The 19,856-nt window shown below is 36.0% G+C and overlaps 1 protein-coding gene across 1 annotated transcript; it reads right to left on the bottom strand.

The window, feature by feature from the left end:
• Window positions 1–4,776: 4,776 nt before the first annotated feature.
• On the bottom strand, window positions 4,777–7,447 carry lbx1a (ladybird homeobox 1a). The gene is made up of 2 exons (XM_065297536.1): window positions 6,349–7,447; window positions 4,777–5,981 (listed from the first exon to the last, which is right to left on the bottom strand). The coding sequence occupies exons 1-2, from the start codon at window positions 6,671–6,673 to the stop codon at window positions 5,497–5,499; spliced, it is 810 nt and encodes a 269-aa protein (XP_065153608.1). The 5' UTR covers window positions 6,674–7,447; the 3' UTR covers window positions 4,777–5,496.
• Window positions 7,448–19,856: the final 12,409 nt, after the last annotated feature.

Genomic DNA, 19,856 nt, shown 5'->3' with positions numbered 1-19,856 from the left:
CATTATATTCGTATATCAAATATATTTGCATATTAAATAATTGTAATATACTTGCATTACGAATAAAGGAAAACGTTGGCCTGTTTTATTGTTATTTGGAAGAGGAATACATAACTCAGTGAAATATCTGATCCATATTGACATGGCAGCGTAGATGTGTTGTATATGTATATATATCTCACCACTAGATGGTGGAATAAGATCAAAAACCCATGCTATGATGAGCCACTAAAGAGTCTTGCTGTATGTGGATATTATTGACCACATGATGGCACCCTTTGCTTTTAACAAAACTCAAAAACAAGAAAGAAAGACAATATGTGAGCTGTCCTTGGATCATGAAATTAGAAAACCACAACAATAACATTTGTTATTGTAATTAGCTTATATTGTAATACTTGTATAAAAAATGTTTGTTACTTCATTCTTCATTCAGTTCTCTCTCTCTCTGGCTGGAAAAAACAATAGACAGTTTATCACCAGAAAGTGTTAAATATATATAGTGGTATTTATTTATTTTTACTCTCTCTTTCTTTAATCTCTTTCATTCGTTCACATAAATGTGTACCACTACATATTGCATTACACTGAATTATCCTATAAACTAATTACTACAGAGAAGTGTCATGTGGCTGTTAGTTTAACTAAGGGACAGCATGTGGTCTATGCTCTCTTTAACAGGCTGACTGCAGTACTACAGAGAAAAGCCTGACTGTTTAACTGGGTAACCTAGAAATCAGTAAAATGCTTCTGAAGATTTGCTCGTGTTTCATTTAAACGTACTTCAATAACGTGCCATGTTGTAGCACAGTATTGAAAATATGAAATGATTGCAGTGGCATCCTTTAATGTTTTCTTCAAGTTCGATATCCTAAATGCTTTTATATCGGCGAAACCAAAATGATAGCAAATTCATTAAAATTAGTGTTTCTTCTTATATTTACGCCTGTATTACAACATACAGAATGCAATTACAACATCCTGGTGTAGCAGCAAGATGAGCTGAAGTCTTCAGAAGAAAAAAATCAATACAATTGTATTGTGACAACTTTGAAATATAAACTGAAAACAAAAACACAACAACAATATACAGTTACCTGCCCTCATATTAATAAGACTGCAGCCTTTTTCCAGATCAGATCTGAATTTATTAGGGTACTTTTACTGACCCTTGCTTATAACAAACGTAGCGTAAATTAAAACAGCCTAAAATGACATTTATATTAAAGGGGGCATATCATAAATTTAGTTTTTCCATGTTGAAGTGCTATAAATGGTTTCCCGGTACTTATCAACCTATAACATGTGGAAAAAAAACATTAACTTTTTGTTTTGGTAAACTATTCTCTGCAAGCATGTGAAAAGATAGGTCATTGAAATTTGGCTCCCCTTGTGATGTCAGAAGGGGATAATACCGCCTCTTAATCTGCACTATCCAACCCCGGCACTGCCATTTAGTGCAGAGATCAGCTCATTTGCATTTAAAAGGACACACCCCAAAGTAGCAAGAAAAATTCAAAGTGGCAATTTTAACATGCTATAATAAATTATCTATATGGTATTTTAAACTAGAACTTCACATATGTACTCTGGAGACACCAAAGATTTATTTTGTATCTTAAAAAAGTCTTGTGAAATGTCCCCTTTAAATACGTAAAATAATTTAAATGCGTGCTCTTGCAATGAAAATGTCTTGACAAAGTTTGTCTAAATATTCTTCGTGTGTAAACAGTAAAACGAGTAAAAAAAGTTTCTATGGCAAACTACACATGAAAGGCCACTGCTCCTTTTCTAAAACACACACACAGCTTATATGTTGAATAGGCCTCTTTCCCCTTTAAATCTTAGACATTTTGACAGGACACATTAAGATCTGCCTGCTCAGCATGAACACATCATAAAACTGGACAGGCAATTTCTGTTTTCACCAAATAGCCAGGCTAACTCGTTCTGCATCTTTGATTTTAATACACTAGACACGCAGCTTAGCAGCAAGGGAGGGGAAAATATCTGGCTAGGTATTTTTTCGAGTTATACCCCTCAACTCCCTCAGATCTATTTTTTCGTTTGAATTATCAACTAGAATTTGATTAATATGCAAATTTAAGGCGAAAAGTCTCGTATAATTCTTGCAGTGGAGAGTAATTAATCAACAGTTAAAGAAAATTAATACATATATCAATTTTGTCAGGGACATGCTTAGTTCAATCGTCCGTAAAATTGAAGTTTGAAGTATTAAGGGGGTCCCGCAGAAGCGTTATAACTAAAACACTGGAATCCACCCCTATTTAGTGATCAATCAAGCTTTCCCCTCAGGTAAATCTGCTTAATTTTTCACCTCGAATCATACACTGTTGTGACATGTAGTCTTGCGTGGAGTCGATGAAAGTTTTTTTAAAATGTTTAAAGCATGGAGAGAACTCTCAAATGATCTAGCATCTATCCATCTATCTATGAAATGCCATTCATTTTTAATTAAGGCAGAAAATCGCTAGTATAAGCGCTCCTCTTTTCTAATCAAACAATTAGCCAAAAAAAGAAAGAGTAAATGGTTGAGGTGGGAAAGAGAGATTGTCTGTGAGAGAGAGAGACAGAGAGAAAGAGAGAGGATAAGGGAGGGTGCAAACCCCATTGTTTCAGCAGGGACTCATGCATCAAACTTCAATTTTCCGGGCGATTGAATTAGAGATTTTTTTCTCTCTCTCTTGAGCTGAAATACACTTAAGACTTTGGGATTAATTACCACGTTATGCTCTTTCGGATTGTAGTATTACTTATCTTTGCCACATTTGACAACACCTCATAAAATAAGGAACTGAACCCCACCAGCTAGCGCGCGTGAGATATATCAGCACCCCTTATATATATTTTACACTTTGTATGTTTGCCTTTGCAAACAACACTAAGAGAGGAGGGAAGAACTGTCATGGCACGGCCTTAATAAAGATATCAGAGGCTAATATACTTTTGGTTAACCTCTCACATACTAACCCTTTAATGTATTCCTCTGGTCTGTGCGATGTGGGCGTATCAACAAATTAAACTTTTAAAACTAGCAGAAAAGCTGTTAATAAAATGTAAATCATACAAAATTATATATATTTTTTTTGTTTATTGTATGGAACTAAAAAGACTAAAAGACCCGGCTGACATGGTGCAGTGAAGCAGTGCTGGTGAGGTTTAAAGCATGTGAATCTGGCGTCTGCTCATGTTAATGGAGCGATGACAAATAATATCACATTGCCTGCATTTCACTTTAAGACTAATTTTACTTCATGTTTTTTTTCTTCGATAATCTGTTAAAATTTATGTTTACAAATTTTATAATATTTTGCTTTAGCATATTTCGTTATCGAAATTGCACAAAGTAAATTTTAATTTATGCAGCATAATGCCATACTTTTCCCACAATAGTCAAATCTGTCCATACCTTTGAAAACAACGGATGGTACCCAAATATGTTTTAGGGTACATGACAGATTTCTTATAGGTAAAATATTTCAAATTAGTGCAATAAAAAAATCTGAGATTAAGAAAAATAGGCTACGCATATTTAATCTGAGATTAAGAAAAATAGTACCCATTAAATATTAGGCTACATAATATTATATTGTAGTCATTATAAAATTAATACATTATAAATAAAATCAATCTTATTATTTTATTATTAATGTTAACAATAATAATAAACTAATAATAACAACAACAATAATAAATAAATCAAAATAATAATAATAAAAGTCCGTACCAGTACACATGCAGGTGCACATGTAAATACAAACAATTTAATTTAGTGCACAAATGAATGTCGTCTTTAACGCTGTGAAAAAAAACTGATCGAAAATAAGAAAAGAAAGAAGATAATAAATTTCTAAATGCAAAAACAATCCGAATAAAAACCCCGTGTCACTCTAGCCATGGGTGCTTTTACATGTAACAAAAAAATGGTAACTTTATTATTTTAAGCCAAACGATCAAACAAACAAAGGCTGTAGACAACTTCTTAACAAGACGAGTCAGAATCATTGTAATTCATAGACTTGTTTAAAACAGCCGAGTGAAAGGGAAAAGAATAGAGGGGACATTAATAGGCCCAGATGCCCTCGCCCCTGTGCGCATTATTGCCTTTGTGAAAACTGAGCGAAACACTTTAAAAAGAAGGCCAGCTCAATCCATCAAATTGTCTGAAAATTGTGAGGAAAATTCAAAAACCATATGGCCTCCAAACGTTTGTGTCCTTTTTGTTCGGTGGGACACGCTTGTCTCCGTATTGAGAGCCGCGGGAGGCAGAGCATGCTTCATTGTAGCTTGTCACATCAGGGGAGACTGCTCATTTGTCCCCAGTTTTCACGCCTTACGCTATAAACGACTGCCTCTCTTCAGTTTGTAGGGAAATAGCTTCTTTCAACCGCAGAGAAACGAGCCAAAAACCCTGCGTTTTAGGCATCCTTTATTCGCGCATTCATCAATCCAGATTTGCGTTTCTCACACACATCCATTGTGGATATTGAAAACACTTCGGGAGGACAGAAAAACATGTTATGGCGTTTGAAAATCAAAAGCGTAAACAACTCGAAACTAGAAAATATTCAATAGATTTTTAAAATAGCGTCCGTGTAAATTTCAATAAATTAAAGTGGGCAGTCAGAGGCGTAGGAAAATAAACGCTTCTACAGACACAATGGAGGCCTTTGTTACTGGCTACATTTTTTATTTAAATTAATTGAATACTTACTAAGTACCCAACATAATAAATAAAACTGTCAGACTGACATCAAAATTTAGAGAAAGACATTTTTATTTCTTTTAAATACATTACACTTTGTACACTTGGTTTAAATGGTTTCCTGGCTTAAAAAGGCACTTACAGGCATACAAACAATAAGAAATATATTAAAACGTGACAGTCCATATTTAATCAGAGAAGTCGATTTTTTCTCTTTTTGTCCTGTGATAGCTTTTGTAGGAAATGTACTATAATACACTCTTTTATCAAACGATTTTGATATAGGCCAAAAGGCAGAATAGGGACACGTAGCGGTGCTGCACATGTGAATTAAATTTCGGATGTTTTGAAATATCTATATACGATATGCAGCTATTTCGAATAAAATCATTTCGTGAAACAAAATAAAACATGCATTGAACTTTAAATTCAAAACAGGGTAAAAAAACTTTAGTGTGGGCAATCGTGCTTTAAGTGTGTATGTGTGTGTGTTTATATCTGACTCGAATATTGTCAACTTACTTATTGCTCTTCAGCTATTTGTTTAAACGAATAGGCTAAAGGATTACGATATTAGATAAATGTCACTGCATAAATAGATCTGAAGAAACTGTCCCATGCTTGCTTTGATTTTTTTGTATATCGATTTGTTTTGCTTTTAATACAACTCATTTCATACATTTGGTGCATTAATGGCACTTTCAACTTGTATGGTTTTTCGAGGACCATCTCAGAAAAAGGTAAATAATACCGATGCAGTTCAAAGACAATCAGTCATCGACATCAATTTCCTCGTCTTCATCCTCTGAACACTCTTTGCTCGTTGTGTGGTCTGTAAATGGTGATGATGGCGACATGTACAGTTTGTTGTTGCCCTCGTGCTCGTGATTAGATCGACTTGGAGACTTGGCCAGTGATTCTCCGAGAGTACCATTCACACATTTCTCAAGGTCTGCCAGTTTGGCAATTTTTTCTAAAGGTACATTGCCTACCGCTTTAGCCGATTCCACATCCGCTTTCATCTCTTCCAGGTCTCTTTTAAGTTTGGCTCGGCGGTTCTGGAACCATGTGATGACTTGAGCATTCGTGAGCCCGAGCTGCTGAGCAATCTGATCTCGATCAGCAGGAGACAGATATTTCTGATAAAGAAACCTTTTCTCCAGTTCATAGATTTGGTGATTGGTAAAGGCTGTTCTCGACTTTCTTCGCTTTTTGGGCGTATTCCTCTGACCAAAGAGTGTCATGCCGTCCCTTCCTAAAACAAACAATACAAAATGTTGCAATATTAATATGCATTCAGAAGTCTGCTTTGACGAATGCTAAATATAGGTCTGTATTTGTTATATATATATAGGGGTTATAAAGACAATTGTATGAAATAATTCCTAGAAATTCATTTTTAATTCCAAAATCGTAAAAGAAACGTTTGTCTGTCTAATTTATATTTTAGCATGTGTTTTCAATCCAAACATATTTCGACATTTTTAACAAAATGATATACCTTTAAAAATCGAAAAATATATATTTTACATCTTACGATTCATTCAAACGGCATTAAAATTATATTACAACATGTGAGCCAGAATAAAATTCCCTGCAAATGAAACAGGCCTTCTGTTTACCTTCTGCCGCTTGCAGAACGCTGACTTCCAGTCCTTTGAAGGTTTTGCTGGCGAGTTCCTCCAGAGCGCACAGTGGAGATGTCTGGGTGAGCAGCGACCGAGTGGAAAGCGGATGCCCACTGTTCGGGTGTTTCTCACCGGAAGAAAGCAGGTGTGCTGTACCGCAAAGTGTGTAACTTCGTTTGACAGAAGGTTTATTTAAAATATCCTCTATGCTGAACGGAGTAAGAGGCTTGTTCGAGTTAGCAGGTGGAGGAAGGTGGTCCAACGGGCTGCGCCTTCGATCCTCAACCGAGGCGCCTTTTGCGTCTTCTTTGGAGGTCATTGTGTGTCTTTTTAAGCTTTACGCTTTTAAAGTTTCAAAGTATGTTAGAGCTACAGTAGAGCAGAAAATGTTTCGAAATCGCACAACTCTAAATAGCTCAGCTTATACAAATAATAAAAACACTGCGTAAACTAAATGAAAATATATCCCCAAAATCCGTGGAATTAGATGTAGCCGATCAGCAGCATGTTGTTGCTTTTGCCGCAGGGCTGGAGAACTTTTAAGTCTTTTTTCTTAAAAATGCCGCGTCTGCTGTCCTCAGTTCCTGGATAGCGGTTTAGCTTCAGTGAGTACCAGCCTGACAACCTCTGATGCTTTAGTGGAAACAGTCAGCCTCAAAAGCAGCCAGAATTGACTATTACTAACAAGTTATTCTTGATAGCAAGACAATCAATTACATCCAGTGGCAGTTTTCTCTCTCTCTCTCTCCCCCTCACTTTCTCTCTTTCTTTCTTTCTCTCTCCCTCTTGCTCTTTGACTATGTTGCAGTCCGATGCAGACTTTAGCAGGAAAGGAGCCCCGTTAATTAGAGGGCATGGCCGGGAGGAGGAGCTCAGTCGGATTACAATATACTTAACGCTCCCACTCTTTATTACAAATTAATGATTTGTCGATATTCCTGTTCGATCTTATTTAAACATTTCTAACATTTAATTTTAATAAGCACGTTTAAGAATTTTTAATAATAATAATTTTTAGCTAACGTTTAATGATAATAATATAATACATACACTACAAGTAGCTTAATGCCTCTACCAGTTATATTTTATACCAAATATTTTATACCAAAATTATATTAAAAAAATGCAATGATTTGTTAAATAAGTGTATTTTGGTAAATAAGTGCAGCCAGGCAGTATATCACAGCCGATAATACTTGTGGGTAGAACAAAGTGTGTGTGTTAGTGTGTGTGTTTGTGTGTGCATGTAAGGGAGAAAGAGAGAGAGAGAGAGGGAGGGAGAGAGAGAGAGATCGTCCCCTTCAGCTGCACCAAATCTTCTTTGCCATAATTCAAACGCAAAGGGCCAGCTCACTTCAGCAGTAAGATATTTCATCTCTAAAAATCGCCCGCTGTTCATGCCGCTGCATATCTGGCATTATGGGACCTTTTTCGTCGATTTACACGGGGTAAATTTGCTGATATGCACATAAATGAAACTACAACCATTAAGAAATTTATTTTTGAAATTCAGAAAAAAATATTACCTCAATTGATTGCAAAGCGTATTTAAAAATACAAACGGACTGTTATTTGCGTATGTATTTTCCTATAATTATGCTTTGAACGGCGCTGTTTTTAGTTGTTTCCGTCATGCATCTTAGAAAAACAAGGCCTCGGTTAAACTGGCAGAATGAAGTTGAAGCTCACCGCGAGGGACAGCGGATAACAGCCTTTTATGGCGGAGTGAGGCTGATCTACAGCAGAAGAAAGTGTGCGTTTGATTGGTTAGTAGACTAGCACCAGTAAAACTGTTTTTGCTGCCCAACTTTTGATTAAAGTAGGCTATTTGTTTTACTTCAATTAAACAAGTTAAAATATTGCAATCGTAAATAAAAACAAATAGGCTAATTTAAGCATAATATTAATATTATTTATTTTATTACTTATTTATGCGATACGGGCACTTATTTAAGATCGACAGAAAAGTAACCATAACAAATACTAAAACGTTATTAATTAAAATTAGCAACACACACAAAAAAAAAATCGCACCTTTGTATATATTCGTCGTTTTGGAAAAAAATGAAGTCCTCCGATAACTGAAGGAAAATGCACTAATAAAGGATACATGCAGGTGCTTACGCTTCTGTGACCTGATCATTTGTGCTTACAGTGAGCAAAATGCTTGCGTAAGCAGATATGACGCAATGAAATGGAATGGAAGATACCACTACTGAAAAACTTGTAATCAGCATATTCTGTAAATACAGCTTAATTTTAAATTAATATAAATTAAATTGTTGGGGCATAAATTATCGCGTTCAAATTATTTATTAAATTAATATATGTATAATTAATATCCAGATTTGATATGTTAGAAAGCTTGATTAACCATGCATTGAAGAAGCAAGAATATGGTCTGGCTTTTGATTAACGAGTAAAGCATTTTTAATACAGCCTTCAAAAGAAGCGAAAGAACGGAAAGACTAAACAAAAATATTTAGCAGTAATTTCTTTGTAAACCGGGTCTATGAGATACACTGTGACTCAGAGAGATTTGTCACTTTGTTATACTCCAGTGAATGTCTGTCTGGACAGTTTTATTTTATAATTTATTCTTTGCTTCCGAGCCTAAGAGCTCCAATTTCACAGGCAATATCGGATCTTTTCTTTAACTTTTATTCACATGACCTTTCTGAGGATTGTAAATTATCCCACACATCTGGTAAGATAGATATAATGTTTTCATGGGATACTTTCTAAACCTAGAGGTACTTTTTCACGTCTTGATTTACTATATAGGTAAATATCACAAGACAAATGTTTTATTTGATACAAGTCAACTTTATTTCGTTTCCCCCGCAACACATCTCTTTTACAGCATCAAATTCACCCGGCTGTTTCTACTCAAACCAAAATAATAATGATATAATTAATAAATCAATAATTTATCATAATAATAATAATTATTACATTTTGGGGGGTATGAAATAAATTATTCTTTAAAGAACCTTTGACTAAATGGTTATTTGAGTAACCAAAAATTGTTCTTCAATAGCATCGCTGTGAAGAACCTTTTAAGCAACTTTATTTTTAAAAGTGCAATATTCAAATATTTGACATGAGGAAAATCTATTAAATTTAACAGCCAAAAATGTATCATATTCCCCCATATCCTGGGACATATATATCGGGTTTTATTTTAGTTTATTTTGGGTTATTTCTAACATAGGCCCTATTCATAAGATCACATATCCAATGGTTGGCATCACCTATGATGTCAATTAAACAAACAAGTATTACTTTTCAAAGGAAATAAGATCTTTCAAAACGATTTAAGCACCATATCTTGAATATCAAAACTTACAAAAGCTTTTTTCGGACACAATAGAGGGTAAGACACCTAAACAAGTAGATTGAAAAGTCTTTGATTCTTAAAAATGACTTTGGGTTCAATCCTTTTGAATAGTTTTTTTTTACTTAAATAACACCAAATGAACCAAATGGTTGCTTAAGTTCTTAATTAAACTCTATGGGTATAGTTATACTTTATGATTACTTTTGCAAGAACAATATTTTTTATTGATTGTCTTGAATCAATAATTTAAACTTAAGGCAGTCGATTTTGGCTAATTCTAAACAATATTAGTAATGTGATGTGGTAGTGACATGTTTTATTTTTCCGATATCCCAGTTTCTCACCCACTTGCTGGGATTCATGCAGTGAAGAAATATAACGCTGTTCGTAACAGCAAGGACATATGCAGTTTCCTAATATCAAGGATGATAAGACATGAGCTTACAAATCTTGTTAACCAGGCTCGTTATCTATTATTTTCAACAGTAGCTTGGATTGCTGCCCAAAATAGGTGGATTAACATTTGGCAAGTAGCATTGGCAATGAAAGACTTGCCATTCTAATGTAAATGACCTCCTTTCAAAAACAAAGAAAAGACACAAGGTCAGTCTAATGTGATTAGGAAATTTCATTGAAGAGACAATTAATTTCTTTCTAATTTCTTTCTGTCGCCTTGTATGTTCTGTACCTCAAACTTTAAACATCAAAACCACAAACTTAAACTTGGGGCACTGCTGGAAACAAAGGAAATACCCAAGAATTAAATAAAAGAACCAATGCTTACCCCTCTTATCTATACAAGCAATCATCAACAACTTAAAACAAAAGGCTGTGCTTGCTTACTTCTCAGAACAGTCAGTAGCATTATTATTATTTTGGCTGACATCCATACCATAGTCATCATACTCCAAACACCATAAATGCTCCCTGTTTCTCCCCATGCCCTCCGGAGCAGGACAGAGTAATGTAACACTAGATGAAACTCTGGACCGAGCTGCTCTATTGGCCGCAATGGCTGCAGTGAAAATAATTCTGGGCGTTTAATCTGCGGGGCGACAGCACAGCTTTCAGGCCTGAACATCAATTATGTGAGTAATAGATGTGGACCTGGCGCAAGATGTGGGTGATACCAGAGCTGACAACTTGCAGAAAAACAAGTAGAGAGACCTGCATGAGGTCTGTATGGAAGGAGGATGCATGCTAACACTAAATGTAGACTATGTGCGATGGCGTGGGGGGTATTCAAAGTGTGAGTAAGGCATGAATGCACTGAGTCCAGTGATATTTCAGTCTAATTGCAGGTCTGGGCTTTGACTGCTCCGTTAAGAGAAAATGAGTTAGGATAAAGTATAAAGTCATGCTTAAATGGTCCCATCATTACTTAAATGGTAAGAATGGGAAAGCGAAAGAACTTTCTGCTGCATGTGGAATTACTGATATTAAAGCCATTTTTTGAAAAGCTTTCAGACATGATTAAGTCGAAGATATAGCACTTGACGAATTATGGCTACTTATCATTAAAAGAAAAACATGACATACTTGAAAACATTAAGAACTTTTGACATGTGGAAGACAATGATCATGCAGCTATGCAGACCATCTGGAGCAGAAGACATCAGAAATAAGCAGAACTGAAAGAATTAGAAAGTTGATATGAGTTTCAAAATGACAATCTTTTGGGCATTTGTCATGGTTAAGCTGAATGTGCAATAATAACAGAGCCCTATAAGAGAACGCTACTGTTTTTGGAGGATTTTTCTCTTATTCTTTCTAGAAACATGAAACCCAGCATTGTAGGCTAAGGGGTGGTTTCCCGGACAGGGCTTATCCTAGTCCCAGACTAAAATGCATGTTTGAGCTGCTTTCATTTATAAACATATTGTCCTGACTAATTTTAACATATATCGGTGACATTGTTTTGTCTACACCTGTAGGTTTTTTTTAATGTACGTTTGGAAAAACTTCTTAAATGACCTAATATAAATAAGGCCTAGTCCTGGATTAGCCTAAACCGCCCCTAAAAGTTCCAGGTCATCAGCTATAGAGGGCTACATAACATTTAACAAAATTTGAACATCAAGACCCAAGTTTTTAAATAAATAAAATCAATTAAATCAATTAAAATGTACTACTGCATCATTAAAATGTATATTTATTTATATATACAATTAGGCTATATATTTAAATAACACGTATATTTAACTAATAAAACTCAAGTCCATGCTATATGAGGCAACATGAATTGAAGTGCCCGCGAACCTACACTGTAAAAAATTCTTTGCTGCCTTAATTTTTTTTGTTGAATCTACTCAGATTTACAAGTCATGTCAACTTACTATTATTTATCTTGACAAGAGATGTGTTGCTACAACTTATAAAATGCATTTGACTTTTTCAACTATATTTTATAAGTTATAACAACTCATCCATAGTTATAACAACTCATCTTTAGTCAGGATAAAATAATAGTAAGTAGTAATGACTTAAAAAATTAAGGCAGCAATTTTTTTTACAGTGTATAAGAAATTAACACAATTTATAATTAAATCTTAACACAAGCTCATTAAAATGTGTACGCCATTTCTACACTGTAAAAAAAAACAATTTGCTGCCTTAATTTTTTTTCGTTCAATTAACTTACTATTATTTATCTTTACAAGAGATGAGTTGTTACAACTTATAAAATGAAGTTGACAGTCATAACAAGATAAATAATAGCAAGTTGAAATGACTTGTACATCTGAGTTAATTAAACAAAAAAAAATGTAAGGAAGCATTTTTTACAGTATACCAGTTTTCATGAATTGCGTATAGCACATTTTCTAAAAAGTCATGCAATACATACGCCCGTTCACTTAATACCATACATCTTTTCGTGTCATTTTATGTATTGGTTTCTTAATTTCTTTCTATTTTTTAAAGCATTGCCAGGGGTTGGGGTTAGATTTGGGGCTTTGGTTAGGATGTCATTTTATGTATTGGTTGCTTAATTTTTAAAAGGTATGGCTCCTGGCATATACCTAATTAAGCAACTAAAATAATGATGGGTGCTGCATGTAGTAATTTGGCGCATTTTTTTATAGCTAATAATCAAACCAGCATCAAATACTAGTGATGGGGATGAGACCGCCCTATGCAGAGTCCGAGTCAAAACCGAGTCTTTGAAGGGTCGAGACCGAGTCGAAATAGAGTCCTTTGGTTTTTAAATACCGTCGAGTCCGAGTCAAGACAGAGTCTTTGAAGGGTCGAGACCGAGTCAAGACAGAGTCCTTTGGTTTTTAAATACTGTCCAGTCCGAGTCAAGACCGAGTCTTTGAAGGGTCGAGACCGAGTCGAGAAAGAGTCCTTTGGTTTTTAAATTCTGTTGAGTCCGAGTCAAGACAGAGTCTTTGAAGGGTCGAGACCGAGTCGAGACAGAGTCCTTTGGTTTTTAAATACTGTCGAGTCCGAGTCAAGACCGAGTCTTTGAAGGGTCGAGACCGAGTCGAGATAGAGTCCTTTGGTTTTTAAATACAGTCGAGTCCGAGTCAAGACCGAGTCTTTGAAGGGTCGAGACCGAGTCGAGATAGAGTACTTTGGTTTTTAAATACAGTCGAGTCCGAGTCAAGACCGAGTCTTTGAGGAAGCAAGTCTGAGTTGAGACCCAGTCCTTTAGTCGTTGAGACAGAGTCGAGACCAAGACCATAAAAACATGTCAGTTTTCATATTCATGATTTAATATATCCCCAGTTAATAATCAACAGTCAGGCCTACAGACTAAGCTAGATTGGGAATTGTTTAGAGAAGCAGTCTTAACGTCTTAATATGGACTATGCTTTTACTAACATGCATCATTTTCTGCCCATTTTTCTAGAGATAAATAAACCGCCCTGATGGCAGTATCTTTGCATCGCACCATGGGATGTCATTTTTAAATAATGCCCGTCAACATTGCATTTTATTGTTATTGTTATGTGTTGTGTGGTTTTTTATATGAACATTTAAAAAATGCTTTGGTCCCAAGGACACGGACTGAAATTACGAGTACTCAAGTACTAGATTACTATCAAATACTAAAACTTTCTATTTTGTAATACCAAAAAAAAAACACATTCCCTCACAAGTTTATCTTACACAACTAAACGTGCATCAATATAGTAGGCACTAGTTTGGAATTTGACACACTTAGTACAACAACTCTAAAAATCCATCAAACCTCCATCTGACAGTCCTGTGGAGGAAAGAGGAGGCATAGATAACAAGTAGCTCATAGTCAGACACAGCACACTTATCGCCTCTCACTTTCTGACAGACCCCTTTCTAATGCCACAGCCTGGAGAAGTTCTGTGGCAGACATGAGAAATAGATCCTTGTCAGAGAAAAGATATTGGGAGGACAAAGTGTGTCAGGTCAACACCTGAGGAAAGCTGCCATCATGGCAAAAACCCAACCTCTGCCACCGAACGGCACTGAGAGCCTCCTGCGGCAGACAGGAGAGAGCGATGACCTATCCCTCTGCCCCTGATGCCCTTATTACAGATATTATCCACTACCAGAGATTGACTCAATGTATGGAAAGAATTCACAGTATGTACAGTACGAGTGGAGTCTCATAACAGTAGACTCACTGTGTGTGCCGTAAGAGCAATCTGGTATTTCGTGGCAAGATTTAATTGAATAAATACACAATTTCAAGTATCACCAGTTTTTCAAGTCACGAACAGTTGATAAAGACGTTTAGGTCAATTCAACATGGTAATTCATTTATAATTTTATCTTAGTTTGTAATCATACTAAATAATTCGACGTTCTTTATTACAAAATTAAAACTGACGGCCGGCGGAGATCTATCAGTCACGTAAGGCTGCGTCTGCTCATCAGAGCTAATTTGGGTGTGCGGTTAATACTTCCATAAGCAAAGAGAGAGAACGTGGCCTATTAACGATTGCCTGCTGACAACAGGACAGAAATATTCCTCCCCAGCTGTGAAAGCTTTGCTTTTTTTCAACCAAATGAACATGTCATGCTTCACCTGCGTTTCCAACAGCATTGCCAAAAGTAAATAAACACAAACACGCAGCAAACGTGAGTCGAGCACAACAGAAGCTCTTTTCCTTTGGGCTGCTTAACTCATTAGGGTTTAATCTGTGGCACCCAACTGACACCCTGCCAGTAAAATAACTATACAGCTTTTATTCAATACTTGCTCCCAAAAGTAAAGAAAAGAAAATATTAGATAAGTGTGAACAGTCGTACGTTTTACTTTAACGCTGTATCTGGACCTGTACTGTAGGAATGGTGCGAAAATACTTCGGCTCTAAAAACGACAACAACTCTGGAGGCTTGGGAAATCTATGGGCTCGGTGAGCGAGTCCTCTATCAATCACAGGTGAAGAGCGGTGTGCAAAGAGACTGATGTGCAGCAGAGAGAGAGAGAGAGAGAGAGAGAGAGAGTGGGTGAGAGCGCCCATCCTTCACCTGTTATAATTAGCCCTGGCCTTTTCAAAGGATTAATTAAAACAAGTTTCTTTCCTCATTTAACCACAAGGGATGACCTGCAGTGATACAACTATAGGGAAATAGAGGAGATGCGGTACAGATGAAGTATGCAGAGATGTCTCCAGATCCTCTCTCTTTCGCCTCGTGGATAATGCCTCTATTTTTCTTTCTCCTGATCTGTTGACCCTGCTGACTTCAGCTTTGAGGCCTCACTCACAGCTCACTCAAATGGGCTCAGCCTATCTACTAAAGATTTATGAGATGACCTCTTTATGTCAGTGTGCGTTTGCACGCACGCACACACACACTTTCTCCCTTTTGCTTTCCCTCTCAGGTACGAGGGGTCTTGTTATCCTCCCAGTGGCTGCGACGTTGCATTTATATGACTGCAAGTTGTGTTTTCTATTAGAGAGAAGGATAAGAGGTCTGATGAATATCTTTACCTGCGCGGCTAAAAGCGGAAAGGAGGACGAGTGGACCTTGAGCAGCGTGAGGGGAGTGTTGCTCTTATGATGGATGGTGAGGCACTTGTGTGTCTGGATCAATGCTGTGAGCTCTGCAGTGTGGAACAGGTGAGAGGAAGATGAGAAATGAGGTCTGGCATCGGCGTGCAGTTTGCCATTTCAAAGAGCACTGATAATCGTCGCAGACATACCCCAGACGTGCGCACAAAAAAGCACCCCAACCTATTTGCATCATCCTCAATGTGTCTTCTCGAACCACTTGAGAATGGCTAATTCGGTTAGCCTTTCCTCGCCCCTCTTCTTCATGTCCGCACGAGAAGCGTCTGGGCGGGTGTTGGACTGAACTGATATGTTCATTAGCGGTGAGCGATGCCCCTGGATGAGTCTGGCAGCTGCCTGGCCCATTGTGACAGCAGAGTGGAAAGAGCGAGCCGAGCAACTAATCTTTCATTGACAGACAGCCGGACAGCCGCTCACCGCTCAACTCTCAGATGTCAGACTGGAAAATTGCTGAATTATACAGTTTTTCATAAACCTACCAGGAACGTGATTGGTTGAATCGTATTTGTGTAGTATGGTATGTGCTAGATACTTGAATATCGTGGTACTGCTGTGGTACATATCCAAAAGTATGCTTTCATGGGCGATACTGACAATGATATGTAGATTTGTACTGAATTGTCTACTACTCAATTCACACAAAAAAAATTCAATTTACAGCGCTGTCCATGGTTTATAAATATTTTTAATTGCAAAATTGTGACCCTGCCTGTGAAAATACAGCTAAAGTAATTTTTTGTGATTTTTTTTTAAATAAAATCATCTTATGCATACGTGGAAATCCTGGGGATGTGGATCAGGTCCCCTATGAAATTAATATTAAACACCATGTGTATTATAAATAATATAAAGATATATGGGTGATTCTCGTGAAATTAGACTTATGAGGTTTTATGAAACATTTTGATAAAAAAAGTAAATGCAAAGTAAGAGTATCAAAATAAGAAGCATACAGTTACAAACATCTCTTCATGTACTATTTTGCACATGATTTCAAATAACATAATACAAACCAATTTTTTTTTCCACATTTAAAGGGAAAAGTTTCATTACTGCAATGTGTCCATGACTGGATTTGGGTTCTTTGACATGGAAATATTGATAATTAAAAAATCTAAAAAAATAAAAAGCTTCAGTGCATGATATACTATAAACATTTACTGTAAAGAAACATGTGGTATTTGATGATCATTGGTAAATGTAGAGACAATAATAAGGAATATAAATGTGTCCAAGACCAATTTTCTCATCCTCCGCAACAATTTTCAATCATTGCTTAAGCCCTCAAGGAACCAACATTTTAAAAAAAATATTGGAAGGGACATAATTGACTGTGACACTCAAGATGGCTAACAGGTAAGCAGTTCTTATTTTTTTTCTCAAGATAAAAGTTAAAATTTTGTATGTTATAGTACCTAGACAACTTTTTAGTTCTCATTACCGAAACATGTGTTTGTAAATGCATATATTTAATGTAATATCATGTTGCGGTAATGATATTTTTTATAATGATAATCTAAAAAATGTAAATAATTCTATAGGTAATATTTTTTAAAATCCTCTAAAAATAATGGTTATAGTAAGTTCAGACCTTAATCTTATATGTGCAAAAAATGGCTTCAAGGGCTTTTTAAAAAAATCTGATGCTGGACACCTTTTAAGTCTGGATTTCATGAGAATCACCCACATACTTTAAAAACAGTGTTATGGTAAACCAATACAAATCCAAACAAGGCAGAAGAAATGCGTTTTACGTTTTAAAAACATTATGAGTTCCCTCTCCTTTGCCTCACAGTGGTTGGGTCCACTGCCTGCTTTCTCGTTTACCTCATTTACACACACACACACAAGTCCAGTGAGAGAGAACAAAGTTGTTCAGTAGTTGTGAAACTTCAGTAAGTCGGCTGTCAAAGCTACACTCTAAACATGGTGCTAAATAGCACCAAAAGTGTTTCACTGGCTTGTAATCATATTGGAACCATTTTTGGTTCTAAAAACCACCTATGTAGCACCTGTGTAGAACCATATTGTGGCATGTTGAACCACAAGTGATGTTATAGTCATGCTTTAGCACCACTTATTGTTCTACAAAGGTGCTACAGTATATAGGCGCTCTGTAGCGCTAAAAATGGTTCCCCTACACTCTCAGAAATAAAGGTACAAAAGCTGTCACTGGGTCTCTGTACCCTTTCAAAAACTACAACTTCGTTCCTAAAAAAAGTATATTAGTACCTCAAAGATACATATTTGTATCAAATGTATACATATCTGTACCTAAATGGTCCTTTTCAAAGGGTACCTTTCCAAATGCTTTTGTACCTTTATTTCTGATAGTGTATTGTGTACCTTTAAAGGTACAGTTAACTGTTTTTTACCCCTAAAATTTAACTGTACAAGATTTTTCCTTAAGATATAATATTTTTCCTTTAATATTTGTAAGGTATATATTTAAATGAACCTATGAGGGTACAGCCCAAGTAACAGAAAAGGTAGTTTTGTGCCTTTATTTCTTACAGTGTATGACTACGAGCTTTTAGTACTATTTAGCACCATTTTTTAGAGTGGATTTTATTCACTTTAAACATTGGATAAATTGATTATTTTTTCTCTTTAATATAGATGCTGAGTCATTAATAAATTAATATTAATTACGCCAAAATTATGATAACCAATTTTTGATTAGTCTGCTATGTTAGCGAGTATAATGTTACTTAGCTAACAGTCATTGTGTTAAAAATTAAGTTCAAATGTCATTGGTGGCTTGATTGTAAACAACTTAAAAAATATACTGTTATGATTGTAAAAAATGTAAAATAAAAAAGACGCCTACAAGTATTATTTGTATTACCTTCTGGAGAAATGTTATGCTTATTGTCCCCCCTACTTTTAGATAAAATGTTTCTAAAGAACATTCTGTGAAAATATAATCTTGATATATTTAATAGTAAGGTCATGTCTAAGGTTAAAATGAAAAGGAAATCAATCTATGAATTAGATTATGAGACTTTAGTCTGGATTTTAAAGGCAGGGTCACAATTATAATCCAATGCCGATAAAATCAAAATGACCAAATATAAACTAATCAGTAAGTACCATGGTAAAGTACAATGATATTATGATTTGATTACGAAAAAAAAATCACAATTTTATCTTTTTATTAATGAAAAAGTAAATGGTAAAACCTATACACAAATTCATACAGATGTAGTGAAAGAGAGCGAGAAGTGGAAGATGACAGCCATACAGAAAACAATCTGTTGGTGGGACGTAAGACATGGGGGAAAAAGAGAGAAAGTGAAAGGCTTGGGGAAGATATACGACTCACTGGCCTGCCACATACAGCAGATGTTGTTGCCTATTGAGCTGTTAATTTAACGGAAGTTTATTGAATAGTAATTAGGAGGAGCTCACTTACCATGATAGAGGAGAAGTCTGCTATGCAATCTAAACTCTCCTTTACCATGTCGTTCTCCTTCTCTCCTCCTTGCTCCCTCTCACTTTCACAGTTGCTCATCATCCCTGAAAAAAATGGCAAACGTTTTTAAGGGTGGAAGCACCTTTTCTCATTAATATATGGTAAGGATATGTCTGTGGACTGTAGGTAATAATAACTTTCACTTGCACTATGCAAGATGATCAAAACGCAATAATCCAAGATATTACTCATAGCATTGTGGTTCCCAAGATATAACAAATTTTATTATTCCACAATGGTATTATTTGTGGAGACCTTTTTAATGCTCTATTTATCAGGGTGAGAGGGTGCAGAAGAAAATCAATGTTTAATCAGCGGTAAGCTGTTTGCACAGGGCACGAAGTGAAATCCTGTAACCCAGGCACACTCTGATATACTATTTCAAGAGTTTATAATCAATCAACAACTCCATAGTACACAATGCCAAAGTGCATATGATCCCATCAATGTTTACAACAGCATACCCAATACGCAAACATACAGAGCGCTCTTTCTCTGTGCTAAATGGATATACTAGCTTCAGTGATTTAGCTTGGGAGGGAGTTATAAATCAGAGAAGAAGTGTTTCGATCAGTGTTGACTTTCCCTTTTGCCTGCGACCGTGGGTGTCGGTTGTGAGCGTGTGGGGTTCGGGCACCTGGTCCCTGTCGTCAGGCTAATATGGACTCTGCCAGCTCCATGCGTT

Source organism: Paramisgurnus dabryanus, chromosome 20, assembly GCF_030506205.2.
Source record: "Paramisgurnus dabryanus chromosome 20, PD_genome_1.1, whole genome shotgun sequence".
NCBI lineage: Eukaryota > Metazoa > Chordata > Actinopteri > Cypriniformes > Cobitidae > Paramisgurnus > Paramisgurnus dabryanus.
Note: the sequence above shows the minus strand (reverse complement) of the source record. Positions and strands in the feature narration are given on the sequence as shown.